Source organism: Serinus canaria, chromosome 1A (assembly GCF_022539315.1).
Source record: "Serinus canaria isolate serCan28SL12 chromosome 1A, serCan2020, whole genome shotgun sequence".
Lineage (NCBI taxonomy): Eukaryota > Metazoa > Chordata > Aves > Passeriformes > Fringillidae > Serinus > Serinus canaria.
This window is the reverse complement of record NC_066314.1, coordinates 4,070,701-4,092,143: the sequence shown is the minus strand read 5'-3', so window position 1 is coordinate 4,092,143 and position 21,443 is coordinate 4,070,701. Positions and strand designations below refer to the sequence as shown.

Here is a 21,443-nt window from a genome sequence, read left to right as displayed (position 1 = left end):
ATTCCCATGTGCAGCCCTGCCACACTCCCACATCCTGTGCACTACAGCTCCACTTCCCCCAAAACACATGTTACTGCATCCCTGCCTTCCCACATCCCCCATACACATGTTCCCAGTCCCACAGCACCACTGCCTCCCCCTCCAGCAGGACTTCCAGGCACACCACTCCCTCCCCAGGCTGAAGGGAGTCTGAGCCTTGCACCCTCCATCCTCAGCACTTCCCCTTGTGCCAGAACAGTGAACCCCATATACACCTCCAGCTGCAGTGGGCCCCCACAGCCCCCTCAGCACTGGCCCCACATGGCACAAAGATGAGCCACGAGAACACAGCACCACATCCTCCCATGTACACATCTCACTAGGAAAAGAGGCTGGCTGCCTCTTCTCCCTCCAGCTCATCCCCCTCCCAGATTCAGAACATCCCAGCAATGGGGACAACAGTCCCCTCTTCCCCTCCTGTACTTGTGTCTCCCCTCCCCAGCACCCTGTAGCCAGAGAGAGTGGGATAGCATCCCCATGTCCCCACACTCCAGACCCACTGCCATAGAGCCTCCTTTTCTCCAACTCCAGCCCCACAGTCCCAACTCCTCACCCATGCCCAGACCCACTGTCCCACAGTCCTCCCTGGCACCAGGATCCCCTTGCCCCAGCCGCCCCATGGCTTCCCCCCCATCCTCCCAGTCCTGTGCCCTGCCCCAAGGCCCAGCTCCCCTTCCCCACAGCCCCCAGCCCACGGGCTGATCTTCCCCAAACCCACACCAGGCACTCACTCCCCAAAGACCCCAGCACTGCCCAAATCCCACCTCCCTGCACCCTCCTACCCTGCCCAAATGACCACACCACCACGACCCTCCCCTGCCAAGCATCCCCAGCTCCTGGCACTGCCCAACAAGCAGCAGCTTCCAGCTGCCCTCCCCGCACCTCGACAATGCTAGTTCGCAGCCTTCCCCCCCACCCAGGGTCCCCAGTGCTACCCCAAACCCACCTCCCTGTGCCCTCCTGCTCTGTCCCCCAGACCCCTGCCCAAACCCACCCCCCTGTGCCCTCCTGCCCTGTCCCCCAGACCCCTGCCCAAACCCACCCCCCTGTGCCCTCCTTCCCTGTCCCCCAGACCCCTGCCCAAACCCACCTCCCTGTGCCCTCCTGCTCTGTCCCCCAGACCCCTGCCCAAACCCACCTCCCTGTGCCCTCCTGCTCTGTCCCCCAGACCCCTGCCCAAACCCACCTCCCTGTGCCCTCCTGCCCTGTCCCCCAGACCCCTGCCCAAACCCACCTCCCTGTGTCCTCCTGCCCTGTCCCCCAGACCCCTGCCCAAACCCACCTCCCGTGCCCTCCTGCCCTGGCCCCCAGCCCCCAGCAGTGCCCCAAACGCCACCCTGTGCCCTCCTGCCCTGCCCTAATCCCACCTCCCGTGCTTCTGCCCTACCCCAGCAGTGCCCAGCGCTGTTTCCTTGGCGGGATGGCCGAGACCGGCAGGGCTCAGGGAGCTCACTCAGCCCGGACCCTGCTCAAGCAAGGCCACTCACAGTGCCCTCCGAGGACCGTGTCCAGCCGCATCCCCCCGGCCCAGCCCCAGCCCGCACTCACAGAGCTCGCAGTAGCGGTGGCAGCCCCGGCCCAGCCCCTGCAGGTACCGCTGCAGTACGTCGGTGAGCAGGTCGCAGGCCGAGACCTGCACGGAGTCCCAGCCGAGGGCCTGGCAGATCTGCGCCACCGACACCCGCAGCAGCCAGCGGGAGTAGGTCTCGCACATCCCGCCGGGGCCGGGGGCCGCGGGAGCTCTCACGCACCGCCCGCCACCGCCGCCATCGCCGCCGCCATCTTGGCGCCGCCCCGCCCCCGCCAGGCAGCGCCGCTCCAGCGCCGAGCGCATCGAGCGGGGCGGAGCGCGGGATCGCCGCCCGGAGCGCCCGAAGGCCGCGTCCCGCCGCTGAGGGGACCGCGGGAGAAGGTAAATGTATCAATATCGGTACCTCGCTGGGGTCGGCAGAAGGTAAATATATCAATATAGGTACCTCGTTAGGGTCGGGAGAGGGTAAATGTATCAATATCGGTAGCTCAGCACCGCTAAATGTCCCCCAGTGCCTGGAGGGATCTCCCAGGAAAGATGCGACAAGGCTCTTTACAAGGGCAGGTAGTGACAGGACGAGACAAACGCATTCAAGCTGAGAGTTTGAGGTGGGATGTGGGGGAGAAATTCTGCACTGTGGGGGTGATGAAACACTGCCACAGAGTGCCCAGGGGGATGCCCCAGTCGTGGCGGTATTCAAAGTAAGGTGGGACAGGGCTCTGAGCAACCCGGGATAGTGCAAAGTGTCCCTGCCCATCGCAGTGAGTGCAACAAGATCATCTTTAATGTCCTCTCTAACCCAAACCAGCCCGTGATTCTGTGATCTCTATAAACAATCTCAGTATCTCTCAGTATAAACAATCTCAATGTATCTCAGAGACAGCTGTCAAGAGGATGGTGCCAGGCTCAGAATTCCAAGTGATGTCCAGTGACAGGATGAGGAGCAATGGCCATAAACAAAACCACATCACAAGGAGTTTCACCTCAGCATGAGGAAGAACTTCCTTACACAGAAGAGCACTGGAACAGGCTGCCAGGAAGGTTTTTTTCCTCTTTTTTTTCTTTCCAGCTGGATGGAACAACAAATTGACAGCAATGAGGAAAAAAGTGTTTCTGGGTGAGTTGATTAGTTGGGGGAAAAAAAAAAGTAGGAAAAGGATGGGACCCTGGTGGCAAAAAGGATCCACAAGCAAAATTTACAGTAACTCAGTGGTGTAGGAGGTGCAGGGAGGAGCAGCACAGCTGTTACTCAGTGGTGGCTGTGGAGATACACAGGAGCTAAACTAAGAAGTTGCATGTAACTAATCAGAGCACGGAGGACAGAACTGTATATAACAGAACTCCAGTATGAAAACCTAGTTAGTTCATAAATTAGCACTTTGATTCATGAGTAGTTTGTTGTATCAGTCACATTCACATCTCACATCTGCAGCCTGAAGAGCAGGACCTGAACCTCGAACAAAGTCCTGAAGCTCCTGGTTTGGTTAACAGCTCAAGGGCCTGGGGGTGGTGCCCCTCAGGGCTCCCCACTGGGACCAGTGTGAGCTTGTCTGGGCAACCTGTGCCAGGGCCTCATCCCTCTCACAGTGAAGAATTTCTTCCCAATATCCAATCCATCCCTGCCCTCCATCAGTCTAAAGCCATTGCCCCTTGTCCTGTTGTTCCATGCCCTTATCCAGAGTCACTTCCCAGCTCCCCTGGGACCTTCTCCAGGCTGGGCAAAACTCTCAGGGTGTCTCCAAGCAGAGGTGCCCCAGCCCTCTCACAGTTACATTTCTATACACACACTGACCATAACCTGTGCATTCTAAATAACCTCTGTTATTTAGTGACTCACCTAATCACATCAGTTAATTTTAAAAACTCAACAGTAGCAATACAAAATTCAAATAAGAGAGATCAGTGTTCCAGCTGTGTGATGCAGAGGTTATTCCAGTCTCCTCCTTCAGCCCACAATGCAGTGTACCTCCCAAAATAGGTCACTTCATTTTCAAAGACAGGCTGAAGTCAGAAAATCTCTTCCACTCTTCAAAAGAATCATCCACTTAGATATTTCACATGGCAAATTAATTAAAAGTGTAGAGCATAGACTTTTAAAAAATAAAGTTTCAAAGCACACCCAAGCCCAACCCAGATATTTAGACTCCAAGAGCATTTGCTCCACAGACACGCAAAAGGATCTGTTTCATGGAGGTGGTTTATTTTAAGAATTTACAGATTTCTGGGGCTTTTCACTTCTTCACAAGATAACAGAGCAGTCTTCTCAACACAGACACAGGCAGGCTAAACCACATATGCTCAGAAGAGCTCCTCTTCACATATGCTCAGAAGCTCTCCTCTTCACCTGTAAGGAAGATTGAAACAAATTAAAACCCTTTCATCTATTTATGTATTTATTTTAAACTGCTATCTTCTCCAATTTGAATACTTCATTAATATTCCTTACCACCCCCCAACTATTCATCAAATCTATTTTTTCTTACATTTTAAATTTCAAAATTTTCCTTACATTTTACATTTTGAATATGTTCATGTTAGTACAGAAACCTCTTTAGGTATGTCTTATATACAGACATTTTTAAGCAATTGCATTAAGTCAGGCCACTATGCAAAATTTCAAACAGTAATTGCAAATTAATCCAATAATAAAGAACAAAAAACAAAAACACAGAAAAATATAATTCATATGGGATTATGCTCCCACAGACATATTTTCCTTAAAATTACTGAAAATTAGGAACTCTTTATCTGGACAAATTCAAATTAAAAATGTCCAATTTCACAGCTGTTTAGGAAGAAAAGGTCTGACCAAGACTACTCAATTCTGACTTCCTCATCTGATTTCATACTTTCTGTGTTAATTCATTCCAAAACACAATCCAGTTTCTATGACATAACTTTACCTCTTGGATTTGGCTGAACCTCTTTTTCCGATTAATCCCTGGTTATAGTATTACGAGAAAAAACAAAACAAGCAGGTTAGGAAGCAACTCATGCAAATTCAGGCAAAACTGCAGAGATTTATGACCACAAATGTATTGTGAGGAGCACAATACAGCACCAAAAATCATATAAAGTACATATTCCAGGCATTCTGTCAATACACAGGATATGAACAGATGTATTTCCATACAGAGCACAAAGTTTTAACTGTTACAGTAATACACAATGAGCTACATGCAGTTACAAATTGTGGCCTAAGCCACACATTTGTAACCTGCAGCACACACCTGCACAAAACCTCATCCCTCAGGCAAACAAGCAAAATGCTGAACTTCAAGTAAAATATATATTCCATATGAAAATATTCTGGAAATTCCCTCCTTGCAAACCCAGCCCCAAACTCTCAGCTTCTGAACACCTGATTTATCCAAAAGCATTTCAGTCATGCCATTTGCTCTCCCCGCACTCAACACTACTGGGCTATTTGACCAGGCAAAGTAGGAAATGTCCAGGTAAAAAGGAGGAGGGGGGAAATCCACCAAAGGCCAGGAGTAAAAACCTTACCTCTCCAGGCAAGGATGCATGGTGAGGCTGAATACCTATTTTACCAGCTTTTAAACTATTTGATCAGAAAAAACTGCCAAATTTCGCTCTGGTTAGTAGAACTGCGCAAGCTGAAAAGCTTGGGAGCCATGCCAGGGACTGCATTCCCTCTGGTTTCAGGGCCCACAATCCCAAAGTTTGCCTGTTACCCTGGCACACAAGCAGCACATGACTGCACCTTCACACAAATACTCACAGAGCAGCAGCACCAGAGATGATCTCAATGAGCTCCTTGGTGATGACGGCTTGACGGGTGCGGTTGAAGGTCAAGGTCAGCTTGTCAATCATCTCAGCTGCAGTAAGGCAAGGTTGGAGTTTAAACACAAAATGAGTGTATAAATGTGTTTAAATGCACATACAGAGAAGCTCTATGGGCACAATATCCAAGTGGCTTGTAAACTACTGCAGATACCAAGAGGCTTAGTGCACCTGATGTTTTTTCCCTACAGGTAATATTACCAGTAAACAATCTAGGAACCTGAGAATTCAGCTTGTCAGTTAAACATCTGCAGAACAGCTGGCAGACTTGTAAATACCAGGCATGACATAGCTTATTGTAACATAACACAAGCAAGCATCATTAGCTTTGAAATTAGATTTCACTGTCAATTAACTGCATTGTTCTTTCCTTCAAGTTGTGGCAAAAGGAGACAGATTTTTCTCAATTATTTCTAAACACAGCAGCTATCACCTCTTTATCTCAAGCTGGTCATGAGAGCCATTCCTACCACTGCAGGCAGCCCAGCTGCACATCACATCAGCTTCACACTAACACCAGTATCCTTCCAAAGCATACTTACATATTCTCTACTTGCTCCATGACAGATGGTATTTAACTATTGTTCAAGTTTCCCCACCTTTAAATTGCACTGCACTAATTATATTTGGTGAATGAGTAAGTACAGATTTATAAAAATTCAGGAAATCCTCAGAGCAGCCACATGAAAGGAGCATAGAGAATATTTAGCCATTACATGATTAGTTTAGTATTTTATATGCCTTTTAAATAATCTGTTATTGCACTTCCAGTCTTAGGCCTGTTTCTTGGCAGCAATCCCTCTTTCCAGGGACTAAATACAGTTCATGTCTGAAACAGAAACTCAACAGAAACTTTTTGAACTGGCTCAAAAAAACAATTAGAAGTGGAATTAAGATAGGAAATAGCTGATTTTTGAAGTGAAGTGTACACAAAGGGAGGTCAGCATTTTCCTGCTGAATAGCTGAAATCCTGAAAAGCCAGGAAATAGCTTACAAGCATTCTTGCTAGCGTTGTCCATGGCAGTCATCCTGGCGCTCTGCTCGCTGGTGGTGGATTCTTTCAGGGAGTAGTACAGAATGTTTGCTAGCGTGAACTCCTGGTAGTTTCTCAGCACATCAGCGTCAATATCATCATAGATACTTAGGCTTTCTGCAAAACATGCAGGAGCAGGCTTAGAAACATCCAAGATTTACTACCTCCAGCAAAATACAATGACATGGAGAAGATTACTTGGCTGGGCTGTTTGAATTTTATTAAGATTACTTAAGGCAGCACAGAGGGATTTCCTGAACATATTATGTGTACCTTCAGAATCTTTATGTTAGTTATAATTGTTAACTATTTTATATGTTTTAATTCAATTTAATATTAGAAAGTCAGACCAAAGCAAAATACATTATTGCCATATTATGTTTAACCTTCCCATACAATGCTGCAGAAACATTCTGGGGTATTTTTAGTGAGCAGTGAGAAGTCACTCACTATTCAGGCTATTCAGTGCTGAAAATTTTGGAACTGACAAGAGTTTATGTGTGCATAATTCTTGCTTGAGACAGAATCTCAAACCAGAATTAGCATCACCTTTCCTTTTAATCTCCTTGCTCCACAGCACCTTTGTGAGCCAGCCTTGGACTGATCTAGGCCAAGATAAAACCATCTGTTAAGCTATGATACAAGCACCATAATAAGATATTTTAATATCATATTCCCATTTTCAGAGTGCTTTTCTTCTGATTTATCACTGCATGTAACTGGTGGTTTCTAGCTCCCTACTTACCTGAGCCAGCCACAGTTTCAAAGGAGAAGATTGGTTTTTCATCAGTCTTGTAAGAGATGACAGACCTGCATAAAAAAAGCAAAATAGGCTCTTCAGTTCAACTAACTCTAAACTGAATGGTCCAAATCAAACTAGAATAGACAACTTCTGGCTTTCCAATGCCACAAAGTTTTGTGATAACCCTGATGAAAAGATCTTGGATACCACGTGGATATAATGATGTGTTGACTGTAAATACAACAGCCATACAGAAGTTAAAAGGGAATTCCAACCACAGCTACTAGAAAAAACAGCCCAGTTCTTGACACGCATCAAAATCAAGAAGTCCAAATATTTACTTTCCGTTTTCAGTTATATTCAGCTTTCATAAAACTTCATTGGGCCAATATGCTCTTTGAAGCATTCTGCCCAGTATTTTTCCAGAGCAGTTTCAGTTCAACCTTACCTGAATCGATTGTAGATGACAGAGCCTTCATCAAATTCATACCCAGAGTTTAACAGCTCTAAAGCAATGGCTGAAGCATCTCCAAAGCTTGGAGGTCTCCGTCCCACCTCTTTGAATGTCAGCAGGAAATAGTTGCCATGTGTCCTGCAGCAACAACAAACCTGTGTTAGAACCAAGCAGATGCTCTAAAGTACAATGAGCAGTAAGACTTACTAGAAGTAACTGACTGTAACCTAGGAGTGTTCAGAATGAAACATTTTATTGAATTAGGGTCTGAAAGAAACTTTGCCTTTAGTTAAATTACCATAGCTTCACAATACACACATGTTTAACAGCACCAGTTGCCAGCTATCACACATTTTTATTTCAAGAATATAATAGTGCTGTGTAGCAGTTTCCCAAATTGTGTATCAAAACCAACTTTCAGGTATTTGCAGATTTTTTTTTTACAGGAACTTGAATTTAACACAGTTCCCTTAAATGCAATTTCCTGCCAATGACACACAATCTTACAGTCTTGTAATTTCTACCACAGAAAACAAAACTCCAAACTGAACTTTTGGGCCCCAGCCTTTTTACCTCTGAAGCAGGCCTCTGATCTTGTCACCTACTCCAACGACCATAACCTCCTTCCCTGCATTTGAGAGGTTGGTAATCTCGTTCTTCAGGGTTTTAGCAATAGATGTATGGATAGCACCACACAGGCCTCGGTCAGAGGACACACCAATGAGGAGATGCTTCTTCTTGTCCTCAGGTGCCTTTATTTCTGCTTTCTCATAAAGAGCTGAAAAAAAAATCAAAAAGGTTTTTCAAAGATGCCCAAAAAGCAAGTAAGTAATAAAAAATGCTCTGAATTAGTCTAACTAAAACCAATACCAAAGGGGCTCCAGATCTCAGCCAGATTAATTTTATCTCCTTTGCAATTGTTCCAACCTTGCACATGGTCACACCAGATGTGAGCAAGAAACAATTCAAAGCTAGTCACAGCTCTGATCAGATCAGTGAAGTCCACTGTGCAAACTCTTTTGGAAACAGACTACTGGAAGGTTAAAAAGCCTTAGCATTTTGTCACTAGTATGAAAAGCTCCTCTTCTGCTCCCCCATGACTAAGTGCAAGATCTTTCTCTCACACAGAGCTCCTGTTCCATAGACCCTTGCAGGCTTCAGCTCCCTCTCAGCTCTTGCATATTTGGCTGCAGAAACCATCTTCATGGACTTGGTGATCTTCTGGATGTTCTTGATGGACTTCAAACGCCTGGTGACTGCAAGGTTAAGAGTTCTAGGTCACAGACTGTACTGGGCATAATGACTCAAACCCAAACAACAAAATGCCAGCAAGAGTCAACCAAAAATATTTTGCCATGTTCCTCAAAGAAGAATAAATAAACAAACAAACAGCACACAAATAAACCTCATAAGAGACTTCGGTATAAGAATGTAGCTAACACAAATTCGTCTTTAAAATAGAGATGTTATTTCCTTCAGACATAACATTCATTTAACATTTATCCCAACATGAAGCCTATTTATTATTCTCTTTGCCTCCAAATCTACCTGTTTCACAAATGTATTATTTGAGGTATAATGTCATCTTTCACAGATGACAAGCAGAGAAAATAAACAAAAAAGTCCTCATAGTGTGAAGACGGAATAAATTTCCTCCTCTATTTAGACTGTGGTAAAATTACATCTATAAAAGCACTAATGGAAAAAGAAACTATAACAGGCATCCCATTGACAAGCACAATTGCAAGGCAATATCCCTATATAAGACTTATGAGGGATGGCTTAAGAAAGTATTATCACATTAAAACCATTCAGTGAATCCCTTTTCCCCCCAAAATGCTGCATAAAAGCACAAGGAAAGAAACATAAGAGAAACTAAGGTAACTCTTAGAGGTGAGCAGAAATCTGGTTTAGCACATATAATAAAAGTATTTTTAAAATATATTTGAATAAAACTATAAAAAAGACATCTAAATTACTGCTAAAACCACTTCTGAAGGACACTTGTTTAACGTAATTAGCACTTCAGGCCTATATATCATTGTTATGTATCACAATCATTTTAGCCAACAGAGGCTAAACAGAATTATATTTTAACATATGGTTTTCCTGCAACATTTTTCCTCTCTCAGGAGCAGAGAAAAGCTTTACTTACTGTCTTTTAGAGTTGCCATATTCCTGACTTGGCCCCTGCAAAGGAATGAAGGAGAAATTAGGATAATTTACTAGCTCTCCACAAACTGCCAAGGGCAAGTCCCTTTCAGAGTGATGAAAATTCAAAGATTTGCTGTTTCTTAAAAAAGATCTGTGACAGAGAGAAACCACTCTGACCTGTGGCTTGTCTGCACACCTTCATCCTTCCCTCACCTGTATAATTTCACAGAATCAATTAGGTTGGAAAAGACCTCTGAGATCATCAAGTCCAACTTATGACCGAACACCACCTTATCAACTAAACCAATGAGTGCCACATCCAGTCTTTCTTCAGACACTCCAAGGACGACGGTGACTCCTCAACCTCCCTGGGCAGCCCATTCTAATACCTAATTACACTTTCTGTGTAGAAATTGCTTCTAATGTACAAGCTAACCCTCTATAATCATGTCCTGCCGCTGGCTGCCCGGCAGAAGAGGCCAACTCCAATCTGACTGCACTCTGCTGTCAGGGAGCTGCACAGTGAAAAGGTCACCCCGAGCCTCCTTTTCTCCAGGCTGAGCTCCCGGAGCTGCTCTTCAGAGGACTTGGGCTCCTTTCCCCAGTCCCACCGCCCTTCTCCGGACTGGCTCCAGCACCTCAATGTCCTCCCTGAACTGAGGGCCCCCAACCGGCCCAGGACTCAGGCTAGCAGTGCCGAGCACAGAGAAAGGTTTAACGCGTTACCCACCGCCTTGGGTAATGACATGGAACAAACGAGGGCATTAGAAGGGCAAATTGGAAATAAAAAAATAATTTAAACAAAGCTTCATACAATGCAATTCGTTTCTAAAGACTATTAAAATGAAGCAGAGGAGACCGCACCATTTTCTGACAAGAGCAGGGTCTCCTTCCATGTACAAACCTGTCCTTTAACCCTTGCCTGTCCCATTCACCCACCCCGACCGAGCGCTCCCACCCACCGAGGACGGACCCTCCATCCCTGCGGAGTTCCCGCTGCCCTCATCTCCCGGTACCGGTTCCGCCACCACCCCTCAGAGCCCACAGCCCCTCACGGGCCGCCCGCGGCCGCGACCCCGCCGCTCCCAGGCGCCGCACGGCCGAGGGAAGCCATCCCCCCCTCACCCCGCAGAGCCGTCCCGGCCATCGGGACGCGTTTCCCCGTCCCCACAGTGCCCGTCCCAGCCCGTGCCGGTACCATTGCGACTGGACCAGCGCGACCGCGGCGCCCCGGGCGAACATGGCGGCGCCTCCACCACAGCCCCGCTGAAGGTCAGCGCGCCCGCACCGCGCCTGCGCCGCCCGCCGGGATCCGCTTCCAGGGCGCTGCCGCCATTTCCGGAGGGGGCGGGATCGGCAGCGGCGCCGGGTCCGGGTCGGGATCGGGTCGGCATCATGGGCAAGTCGGATTTCCTCAGCCCCAAGGCCATCGCCAACCGCATCAAGTCCAAGGGGCTGCAGAAGCTGCGCTGGTACTGCCAGATGTGCCAGAAGCAGTGCCGCGATGAGGTAAGTGGGGGCGCGCTGGGGTCCCCAGTCCTTCGGGCGGCTCCGGTCTCCGTCTGAGGACGCTCAGTCCCAGTTCTCCCGGGGTCAGGGCCCCTTGGTTGGGCTCAGCTCTTGTGACAGCTGCGATCTCATGGGATCACAGGAAGGTTTGGGTTGGGATGACTTTATAGATCATTCGTTTCCAACCCCGTGCCATGGACAGGGACACTTCCCATTACCCCAGGATGCTTCAAGCCTCATCCAGCCTGGCCTTGGACACTTCCAGGGATGGGGCAGCCACAGCTGCTCTGGGCAACCTGTGCCAGGGCCCCACCACCCTCACAGGGAAGAATGTCTTCCCAATATCTTACCTAACCGTGCCCTCTATCAGTTTAAAGTCATTGTTCCTTGTCCTATCAATCTTGTAAATGTCCCCAGTGCTATCGAGGGGAACATTATGGGAGCTGCGATCACACCTGTAGGATTTTGGTACTCTCTTCATTTGTGAGTGTTGCAATTTGAGACAAAGACAAGCCAAGCATTTATTTCTGCTTTATAGAATGGCTTCAAATGTCACTGCATGTCTGAGTCCCACCAGAGGCAGTTGCTGCTGGCTTCTGAAAATCCTCAGCAATTCATGGATTACTTCTCTGAGTAAGTTTTCTGTATATTCTTACCCAGATCTTCATGCTGGTATCAGATCTGCACAGCCACACGCCTAAGGCCCAATAATGTCTCATTGAAGACACTTTATTGTGACATGTTAGTGTCAGTTCTCGTTGTAAAGGAAATTTAGGCAATGCCACCTTTAAACTTTAGGCAGGAGATTTCAAGAAGCCATGATTTTTAGTAAAATTTGACAGTTTTGTCTCATGTTTTAATCCTGTTGCTCTGTGTTACAAATACGTCACCTTTCTGTCCCCACTGAGTGACTGCCACACACACGAGCTAAAAGAGACATAACAGAGAGAGAACAAGTCAGGGGAGGGACTGACATCCCCCAACTTCTCCCAGGCCTTTGTCCAGCTGACTTACATGGCAGCTGGGATGACTGGAGCTGTCCTCAGCAGGAGTTTGAAGTGAGGCATTAGGCTGCAGCCCTGGAATTAGCAGGGAGATGAGTGATCCATCTTGTCCATCCACTCCTCTGCCCTTTGTCTTGCCCTTTGCTTTGTGTCAGTCAGCCTGGGAACACGTGGTAACCAAATGCCAGCAATTACTGGAACGTGTTGAGATTGCTCCATTTTATCCCTTTGAGAGCCTGTTACTCTCTTGGATATTTAAGGTGTGTGCATGTATCATGTTGTGTTTCATCCTGTATTTAATCCCGGTCTACTGAAAAAGGGAAATGTGTCTGAATATTGTCATGCTCAGCTCAAAAGAATAATCAGGTTTATACTGCATATGTTTAATTGTTAATGACAACAGAAATTTGCTTCCTAGTTGTTAAAGTTTTACTAAAAATACTTTTTTTTTTATTCCCAAGGGAATTCCGAAATGATTTCCTAGAATTGCTCAGGAGGAGATTCGGTAAATATTTTGCTGTTTGTTTGTTTGCTTTAGTGTCTTGTTGGTTCAGTGCAAGCCACATAATGATAGTAATAGCAGTTGTAATAGTAATAATAATTTGTATTTTAGGAACAAAGAGAGTGCACAATAATATTGTGTACAATGAATATATCAGCCATCGAGAGCACATCCACATGAATGCCACACAGTGGGAGACACTGACTGATTTTACAAAATGGCTGGGGAGAGAAGGTGAGTGTACCTGCTCAGGGCTGGGAAGTCCTAAAATTATTGGGTAATTAAATTCCTGATAATTGATAGTAAATATTTATGTTAGTTCTTTTTCTTTGTTCCCCTCCCTTCTTGTATATACATGAAAAGATTCCCAAATGTATTTCTGTGCTAACCATTAGGAGTTTGCTTGTGGAAAATGTCAGAATTCTGGAATGAGTACACCAGATGTGACCCCTTGTTTCATCACCTGGTCTGTATTTACTGGATACATTGCTAAATTCTAAATCAACTTCTAACAGTTGCCATTTAAAAGTTAGTGTTTCTTTCCACATCTGACAAGAAGCACGTAGGTATTTTCATTCCTGGCCTAGTGGAAGAGTTAAAGCTGGAGATCTGCAGTTCTATGTTTAGTGGGAGGAAGAGAGATTAAATGGCTCTCTCTCTCTCTCTGTGGTGTGACAGAAAGTTTACTTTGGCTCTGGATGCCCCTGTTCTGCAGGATACATCCAGCAGTAACAAAGTCACTCTAGCCAGAGTCAGTAACAATAGCACAGTGCTGCAGTATTTCCTTTAGTACCATACTGTGAGTGTGTATCGTTTATACATGTTAGATTTCTGTCTTCTTCCTTGTTAAAACAGTGGGAAGGAAACATTTTCTCCAATAAGGAAAGGATTGTAGAACACTTCATGCACTTTGTGACGTACACTGGCCTGTGTCCAAACAGATCTGGGCAGCTGAGGGCAGAAACACTTGGTACAGATAATTCCAAGTCAGTTTTAGTAGCTCAGTAAAGGGTGTGTTGTCTCTGGTAGGTATGTACATTGCTACAGTGAACGAATTAATACAGAGTTTTATTTGTCCTTACTTTCTACATCTCATATAACTTTTCTGCTGACAAATCTTAAGGCTACTGCTTAGCTCTAATTACAATTCTGCTGTTCCTAAGGCCTGCCTTTTGCTGCTTTCCCAAAACCCTCTGATTTTAAGGATTCCCACAAACATGGACTAAAAATGATCTTGATATTGTTAATACTAATCTTATTTTGTTTTGCCTTGACTTTTTAGGTCTTTGCAAGGTTGATGAGACCCCTAAGGGCTGGTACATTCAGTACATTGACCGGGACCCAGAGACCATTCGCCGGCAGCAAGAGCAAGAGAGGAAGAAGAAGCAGGACCTTGATGATGAGGAAAAAACTGCTAAATTCATTGAGCAACAAGTCAGAAGAGGTTTGGAGGGGAAAGAACTGGTGAGAAAAATTGCACTGTGTGTGAACCTTCAGCTCAAAGCTCCTTGTTGTTAAGTCAAGGGGGAATTTGATGCTGCTGGAATCCTTGCACTGGTATTTCCTTTGCTTCCTAACTTGGAGTTACATTGTACCCAGCTTGCAGTAGTAATAAGGAAGCAATAGTTACAGCTCTTCCAGTGATTAGTGATTTAAAAATCGCTCTTGAATTTAGGAAGGGGGAGCAAACAATCCATTAAGCTGCATGGTGTCTTCATTTATGGTATTTCACAACTAATAGGGCTGCAGATAACAAATACCTGGTGCACTGAGGAGGCTGAGATAAATAACCAGGGGGATCTGGCATAATCAAGTTCACTTAGTGAAAAGTTCTATTTTGGTGCTGCTGGTGTGGTTATTTGGGATCTGTTTACTTGGCATCATGCCATGACCCCCATACATGTTGCCTGGGGCTAAAATCTTCCATTTGATCCTGGGTATTGATGGGTACATTTAAATCCAGTTGTAAACAATTACCTGCTTCTTAATTTAAAACTAATTGAAATTTAAATAGTCTGAGCCTTTGGTGCTGAAAAATTGGAAAGATACCAGAATGTCTTTCTTTGAGTTATCAGTCTGTCCAGAAACCAGTCAGATCATGCTGGTTCAGATAGAGAAAACTGCTGCAGCAAGGCCACTTGGCTTTTATGCTGAAATTGAGCAAGATTAGGCAGCATCTCTGTTAATTAGAGCATCTCTGTTAATTGGAGAGTTTTGCAGCATCTCTGTTAATTGGAGAGTTTTGCACAGGAGACTGTAATGAGATGATGTTTTCTATTTTTATCTTTTATGTGTTAAGCCAGGTTGAATATTACAGGATATTACAGTAAAACTGATTTAATCAATAATTATGATATCTTGACTCAGTTTTCTGTTTGATTCTTTAAATGTGCTTTGTGTTTTTGGCAGGAAATGCCAGTCTATACTGAACTGAATAGAGAAAACGAAGAAGAAAAAGGTAACTAGATTTTAATGGATGTAGTTTTCTAGAACCTACTGGAGCTGATTTTTTCATTTAAATGAAATAGCATTAAAGCCTGCTTGGTGCTACATAAAGTGAAGCTTCATAAAGTGCTTCGAGATCAGTTGTAAAGAGCACTGGAATGTGGAAATGCAGAGTAGTTTGTATTACAAAGTTTAATTTACTTAAAAAGCTAAACCAAAATATAGATTAGTAAATATTTTCAAATTTATGATTCTTTCCTATTTGCAGATTTTAAAAATTGTTAACATCCTTCAATGCACTTATTTTAAAATATAGAAATAGAGTAATGTCTCTTTATTTTTTAGTTACATTTAATTTAAACAAAGGAGCAAGTACTTCAGTCGCAGCATCTTCTAAAACAAGGTGAGAAAAGAATTTAAGGCCAACCTTTACTGTTACAAAGCACTTCTATGTATGAACAGGAAGGTTTGTCTTGTCCTGAAATATTTGGAGTCTAATCTCTCATCCTCTCTTGGTATTCAGAAGGGTGCCTAGGTGACTTCATGGTTGGTTTTGTATTTAAAATGGATGAGTGGGTGTATCTTAAATGTGAGCTGTGAGGAGCCTTCTTGAATTCTCTGTGCTTCATGGCAGATGTCCATAAAGTAAAAGGCAGTCACAGGTTCCTCCATGGAGGGAGGGAAAGGGATCCAGCCAAAGCATTTGCAGTGATGCCATCCAGGCCCAGCTGCCTTCTATGAATAGATATTCCTGACTTGTTAATTTTGGTTCCTAAAAGGTTTGATTGCCTTGTCTAATTGGAGACAATACTTTCTTTGGCCATCGTTTAAGCAGCTAAATCTGCCTGAAATAAATCTTCCCAGAGCTCTGGAATTTAATTGTCATCATGTAACCACAAGCAATGCAGGACAAAAGGGATCAATAATGCAAATAATACTGACTTACAGCAGCCTGGGGAACTGTTTGATGAGCAGTACATCTTCTCATGTAAGGCAATATTGTAATTAAATGTATTTCAGGTAAAAAGAAAGCTTTTCCTTCATCTCACTCAGCTCTTAGATAAGGTATCTGATGGGATATATGCCAGGCAGAAAATGAGACAGTAAAGCAGTTCTTTGCAATAATAGAGACAGATTGCAGGCTTTAAGGAAAACTTGTAAATTATCCCTAAGCATTGAGCTGTGCTTAAGATGGTTCTGAAACTTAATCCAGACTCTCTCTTGAATAGTTTCAGTGAGGAATATTTCAGGTCCTTGCTAAAATTTGGCCAAATGTGAAATCATATATCAAGTAGTCTAATTCCTTCACAGCATATACGAAATACTTATCTGTATACTTTGAAATGGTAGTGAAGTAAGTTCACTGGATATGTTTGTCTTCTTAAATATGAACACTGCATAACATTGTTATGTTTTAATTGTATGTTGCCCTTTATGAGATTTTTATTTTTAAGTACTTGCTATTTGATTTGTGATTTAATGTGCAATTTTTTTCTCAAACTCTATGATTATTCAGACTTCTTATGAAAGAAGAAGTTTTAAGTTTTTCTCTTAAAGTTGTTTCTACTGCAATTCCTGTCTCTTCATTCCTGTGGTGTATCTTCCCTGTGGGAGTATATCCAACATCCTCACCACAGGCAGCACATGCAATTTGTCCTAAGGCCATGTTAATTATTGTATCACTGTTCACCTCAGAGCAGCTGCCTTCATCTTTTGGGTTGACACAATACCTAAATTTTTTTACTGTATTCAAATGTCTATTATAAAAATGGCTGAAATGAAGCTACCCATGGGCAGTTCTCACTTTACCTAGATGTTCCCTCATCCCTGAGATGGAATTTTTTCTGCTGATTGCTCTTTATTTTCCACAGTTAGGCTGTTTGCCTGTTTTGAATATGGTTATGAAGGTGACACTTGTTTGCTGAGTGTGGAATTCTTTTCTACAGATTCCAGGGTGTTTTCTCCCATTGCCAGATTGGCTCAATATCTCTGTCTGGAAGGAATTCTAGGTATCTGCCCTATCTGAGAGTTCCTTTGTCCAGGTGGCTTCTCTAAAGTTTGTGCTTTCAAATTTGGAAACCTTATTTACAGACCAGCTTTTGTCTTCTTTATTGAACTCAGGTCCTTGATCAACTTTTTGTTCGTGCAGTGGTGAACTGGTCATGGGGCTGTGTCCATTTGGCTGGACTGCCAGCAGTGACCCTCAGTGGACATGGAATTTGCACCCCAAGGAGACCAGTTCTAGAGGAGGAGCTTTGTAGGGTCTGCAAGGGGACTGGGACAACTGAAATCAAGCAGACCAGCACAACCAGTTCTTCAAATGCATCTTGGTAGAGGAAAAAAATGTAAGATCTGCTGTGAAAACACCATCTTACTTTTCCAGCAGTGTCCTTGGACAGAATGCACTGAAGATGGTGGAGGGAGCAGTTAAAAGAAAAGAAGTAGCTCATAGCTCTGGTCAGTCCAAAGAGAAAAAGAAGAAATCTGCACTGGATGAGATCATGGAGGTAATAATCATGCAGGATCTGTTTCTGTGTACCCCTGTGCCAGTGACAATGTCCACTTCACCTTTGAAGTGACCTCAGACCTTCAGTTCATATGGAATTCCAACTTTCACATCTTACCAGGCAAAATAATTTCATTTCCCTATAAAACTGGTTACATTTCTTGATAAAACTGGCTGCTCAACTCTGCCTATTCCCCAGATGACTGAGATGTTGGGAAGTAAAGTAATACTGATTTTGCAAGAGAAGAAAATACCTAGAAACACTTGACAAAAAAAAATATAAATCACCATCATTTTGTCATGAGTTCCTGGATTCATCAAATGGATTTATGAGGCAAGACTATACTGACTGACCCTAATTTAGGGTTTGGGGATTGTCTTTGTTCCCCACATAACATGGGGCTGGAGAATTGGTTCAAAGCTGTTCAAAGGCATGGTAAAGCTGCAGTGGAAGGAGGAAGTAAATGGTGATTATTTATTGTTCTTTAGCTTGAAGAGGAGAAGAAAAGAACATCTCGAAGAGACTACTGGTTACAGCCTGTAAGTGACTTAAAAAGTATTATTATACCAAATACACCCAATTCTGCATTTCTAAAGCCATTGTTGATTAGTGTAAAGATCCAAAAGCATATTGCAAACTAAATTCACAGTTATTTTCCCTTTCCTGTCTTGACCCACTGTGGGCTGTCACATTAGATCATGAATTCAAGTGTAACTGTATTTGTCAAAGAAACCCAAAGTCTTGAGAGATGCTACTTTGAGCCAGTAATTTGTCAAATACACGAATTCCTGAAAGCACATCTTTACTATTGTTGCTTCCTGCACTGTGCTGTACTAATAATTTAGATTGTAGAGTTGTTTGCATGTTTTGGCACTTTATTTTATTTTTTGTCTCCTTTCAAATCTCCCAGGAAATCATTGTAAAAATTGTAACAAAAAAGCTTGGAGAGAAATACCACAAGAAGAAGGCAGTTGTTAAGGTAAGGTGGCCATGGGGATCATGTGGCATTGTTTTGGCTTTTTTGGAATTAGGTGACTTAGGAAGATTTGTTTCATTGTGCAGGTTGTTCAGCCTTACGACAATGCTGTTGAGGACTGAAATGTTACCTCACCTGTATTGGGACTTATTCTGGACAGGCAATGAGCCTCTGAATTGCTTTAAGGGCATCTATTCAATGATCTTTTCTTAAGCACAGCTTTGTCCTGTCCCTATTAACACATCCATCTCGGAGAATAATCCCTGTATCCATGGGATGTGACAACAGCAGTGCAGTTGGATTTTAACCCAAGACCAGTCAGTTCTGCACTGATATTTTAAGCTGCAGGATCTCATTTGCACATAAAATCTCCAGGCTGGAGCCCTTGCATTTTGCTGGTTTTGAAACTGCAGAATTGCAGAGTCACAATGCCAAAGTTTGTTAACTTTGAAATGTAAATTTAGAGAACAATGTTTGGTATTTCTGATTGGTCTCTGCCTTTCAAAACAGGAAGTGATTGACAAATACACAGCAGTTGTCAAGGTGATTGATTCTGGGGACAAGCTGAAGCTTGATCAGACACATCTAGAAACTGTAATACCAGCACCAGGTACAGCTGTTTCCTTCTGTTTTCAGCTTCTGTCACTGCAAAACTTACATTTCAGTTCTTTTAAACTATAATTCATCCACTTGAAAGTACCATAACCTCTCCTGAGAAGACAGGCTGAGAGAGTTTGGGTTGTTCAGCCTGTGAAGACATAAAAGCACCTTCAAAGTACTTAAAGGGAGTTTATAAGAAAGATGGGGGGAAAACTTTTCAGCAGAGTTTTGGAACCCTGCTGAGTTGTGTAACTCTTTTCCTATTTTTTTTCAGGCAAGAAAGTGATGGTATTAAATGGTGGGTACAGGGGAAATGAAGGCATTTTGGAGTCCATCAATGAGAAGAGGTTTTCAGTGACAATAACCATTGACTCAGTAAGTACCAAACATTGCAAGCTCTTATTTGCAGAGAGCTTTCAGAAAGAAACATGTTATCCTTAATCCTGCCTTACAGGTGGGATTTGTGGTGTGCAAAGTTCTGTGGACACTCCCCACCTATCAACAGCCACATATTCCCACCTATCACAGGCTTATTCTTTACTGTTTACAGAGAATCTTCAAAAAGATAATAGGGTCCTGAATTTAGCAAATTTTGAACTTGCAAGAGATTTGGAAAATATTTTGTGTGTTTATTTTGAACATAGCTGTTGTGGTACTGTTTTGTGGGAAGGTAAAAAATGCAAAATATGCAAGGATGTGAATTTACTCCTGCCTTTCCAGACTGAATGTGGGGCTTTATGTGCTCATTTGTTGTCTTGTTTATGGTTAACAGTTATGGTTAACAATCAGTCCATGCCACCATGTCTGTGTGGCTCTTTCTTTATTCTGCTCTGCAAAACCAGTCTTTAAACTGATTGATAAGGCACAGATGATACTGGCTCAAAGTCAAACTTCTTAAACACAGCTTGCAGTTCAAAGAAGGGCTGCACAAACCCAGTCCAGGTTGGATTCTGGAAGATTTGGGAAGAGACTGTGCAGATGAGAGGAGGAACTTTGGTAGTAAAAGCAAACTGAAAGTGAAAGGATTTCTGGGATGGTGTTGAGGCCCTGCCACATTCTCTGGTCAAGCTGAAAATTATGAATCAAGGAACACTGTATTATGAACAAATCCCCTTTATCTCTCCTACTATAACCTCCCTATTGGGAATTCAAGACACAATTTTATGTTGTAATGTTACATTTTTTTTCTGTCATTCTCCAGGGACCTTTAAAAGGGCGCAGAGTCGAAGATATCCAGTATGAAGATGTTTCCAAACTTGCCTGAGGTGCTAAATTGTGCATCAGAGAAGACTTTGGTTCTCAAAACCTTCTTTCTGACATCTTTCAGGCAGACACAAGACTCTACCATGTCAGGGTTTTAATTCTGTGTGTATGTATTTATAATGTATATAGACATCAAAAAACAGCAAACTTGATTTATTTAAAGATAGCTCTTGATTTGTTACATAAAATGTTTATGGAAATACTATCAGTGGAAATTTTTCATCTGATTTTATATCAAAGTTATATTTGCTTCGATTTCCTTTTGTAAAATGTAGCAGAGATCTGCAAACTGGAGTATGTGGGCAGGTCCTGAAGAGAGAATTACCTACAGGAGGCAGTGTGTGCTGGAGCCAGAGGAGTTTAAACAACACACTTTGTAATCCAGAGCCAAAATGGACTTCTGAGTGCATGACCAAGGCGTGGGATTGAGGGGATAGCAGGAAGATTCCAGTGCTGCAAGGGGTTATTTCCTGGATGCTGTAAGAATGCTCTGGTTTATTATGTGCAGTCACCAGTGTATTTTTGATCAGCACATCAGTGATAGCAGAATGCAATTCATTACTCCAGCAGGTTTTTCAGGGCCCCTGATAATACTGATATGGAATTTATCTTCATATGGACTCTATATGGAGATGCTCCATGGCTGTTACTTGTGGAGTGTCTTGGGATGCCAGCTGCAGCTTGGGCAGAAATGAATTGGGGGTTGCTCCTTTGGTTTTCCAAAGCCTTTTCCTTTCTTCCATTGTTGCTCTGCTACTCGTGCTAAATGATGTAGCATTACTTATTTTATTTTTTTAAAAGGGTCACATTTTGTACAATGTTTAATTTCTAAGGCACTTCAGGAATAAACAGAAACCTTTCTTAGGCCAGTGTGTTTCTT

At 43.5% G+C, this 21,443-nt stretch overlaps 3 protein-coding genes and 1 long non-coding RNA gene across 6 annotated transcripts in view; 2 read left to right on the top strand and 2 right to left on the bottom strand.

Annotated features, from left to right (window-relative positions):
* TAF3 (TATA-box binding protein associated factor 3) overlaps positions 1–1,836 on the bottom strand; it is a 113,480-nt gene extending 111,644 nt beyond the window's left edge. Inside the window, exon 1 of the mRNA XM_009086906.4 lies at positions 1,588–1,836. Within this exon, the coding sequence (XP_009085154.2) occupies positions 1,588–1,753 (166 nt within the window). The 5' untranslated portion in view covers positions 1,754–1,836. The remainder of the gene's footprint in view (positions 1–1,587) is intronic.
* A 35-nt stretch (positions 1,837–1,871) lies between these two features.
* On the top strand, positions 1,872–8,244 carry LOC127059100 (uncharacterized). Its single transcript, XR_007776552.1, has 3 exons — positions 1,872–1,993; positions 2,448–2,687; positions 8,133–8,244. It is a non-coding gene; the product is annotated as an uncharacterized LOC127059100 (long non-coding RNA).
* ATP5F1C (ATP synthase F1 subunit gamma) lies at positions 3,750–11,055 on the bottom strand. Of its 2 annotated transcripts, XM_018910395.3 has the most exons (10): positions 10,956–11,055; positions 9,759–9,793; positions 8,728–8,859; positions 8,177–8,381; positions 7,598–7,741; positions 7,153–7,217; positions 6,369–6,524; positions 5,313–5,409; positions 4,474–4,511; positions 3,750–3,914 (listed from the first exon to the last, which is right to left on the bottom strand). In XM_018910395.3, exons 1-9 carry the CDS (start codon positions 10,997–10,999, stop codon positions 4,505–4,507), a joined length of 885 nt encoding a protein of 294 aa, XP_018765940.1. In that variant the 5' UTR covers positions 11,000–11,055; the 3' UTR covers positions 3,750–3,914; positions 4,474–4,504. The 2 variants fall into 2 exon arrangements, with proteins under 2 accessions (XP_018765940.1, XP_050825706.1); XM_050969749.1 differs by lacking the exons at positions 3,750–3,914; positions 4,474–4,511 and having other exon boundaries at positions 5,309–5,409.
* Positions 11,056–11,097: 42 nt separating this feature from the next.
* Positions 11,098–21,432, top strand: KIN (Kin17 DNA and RNA binding protein). 2 transcript variants are annotated; one of them, XM_018910394.3, is made up of 13 exons: positions 11,098–11,266; positions 11,805–11,899; positions 12,732–12,775; positions 12,884–13,006; positions 14,055–14,236; positions 15,182–15,230; positions 15,563–15,620; positions 17,604–17,724; positions 18,213–18,263; positions 18,635–18,703; positions 19,211–19,310; positions 19,575–19,675; positions 20,502–21,432. In XM_018910394.3, exons 1-13 carry the CDS (start codon positions 11,153–11,155, stop codon positions 20,562–20,564), a joined length of 1,170 nt encoding a protein of 389 aa, XP_018765939.1. In that variant the 5' UTR covers positions 11,098–11,152; the 3' UTR covers positions 20,565–21,432. The 2 variants fall into 2 exon arrangements, with proteins under 2 accessions (XP_018765939.1, XP_009085159.1); XM_009086911.4 differs by having other exon boundaries at positions 17,601–17,724.
* Positions 21,433–21,443: the final 11 nt, after the last annotated feature.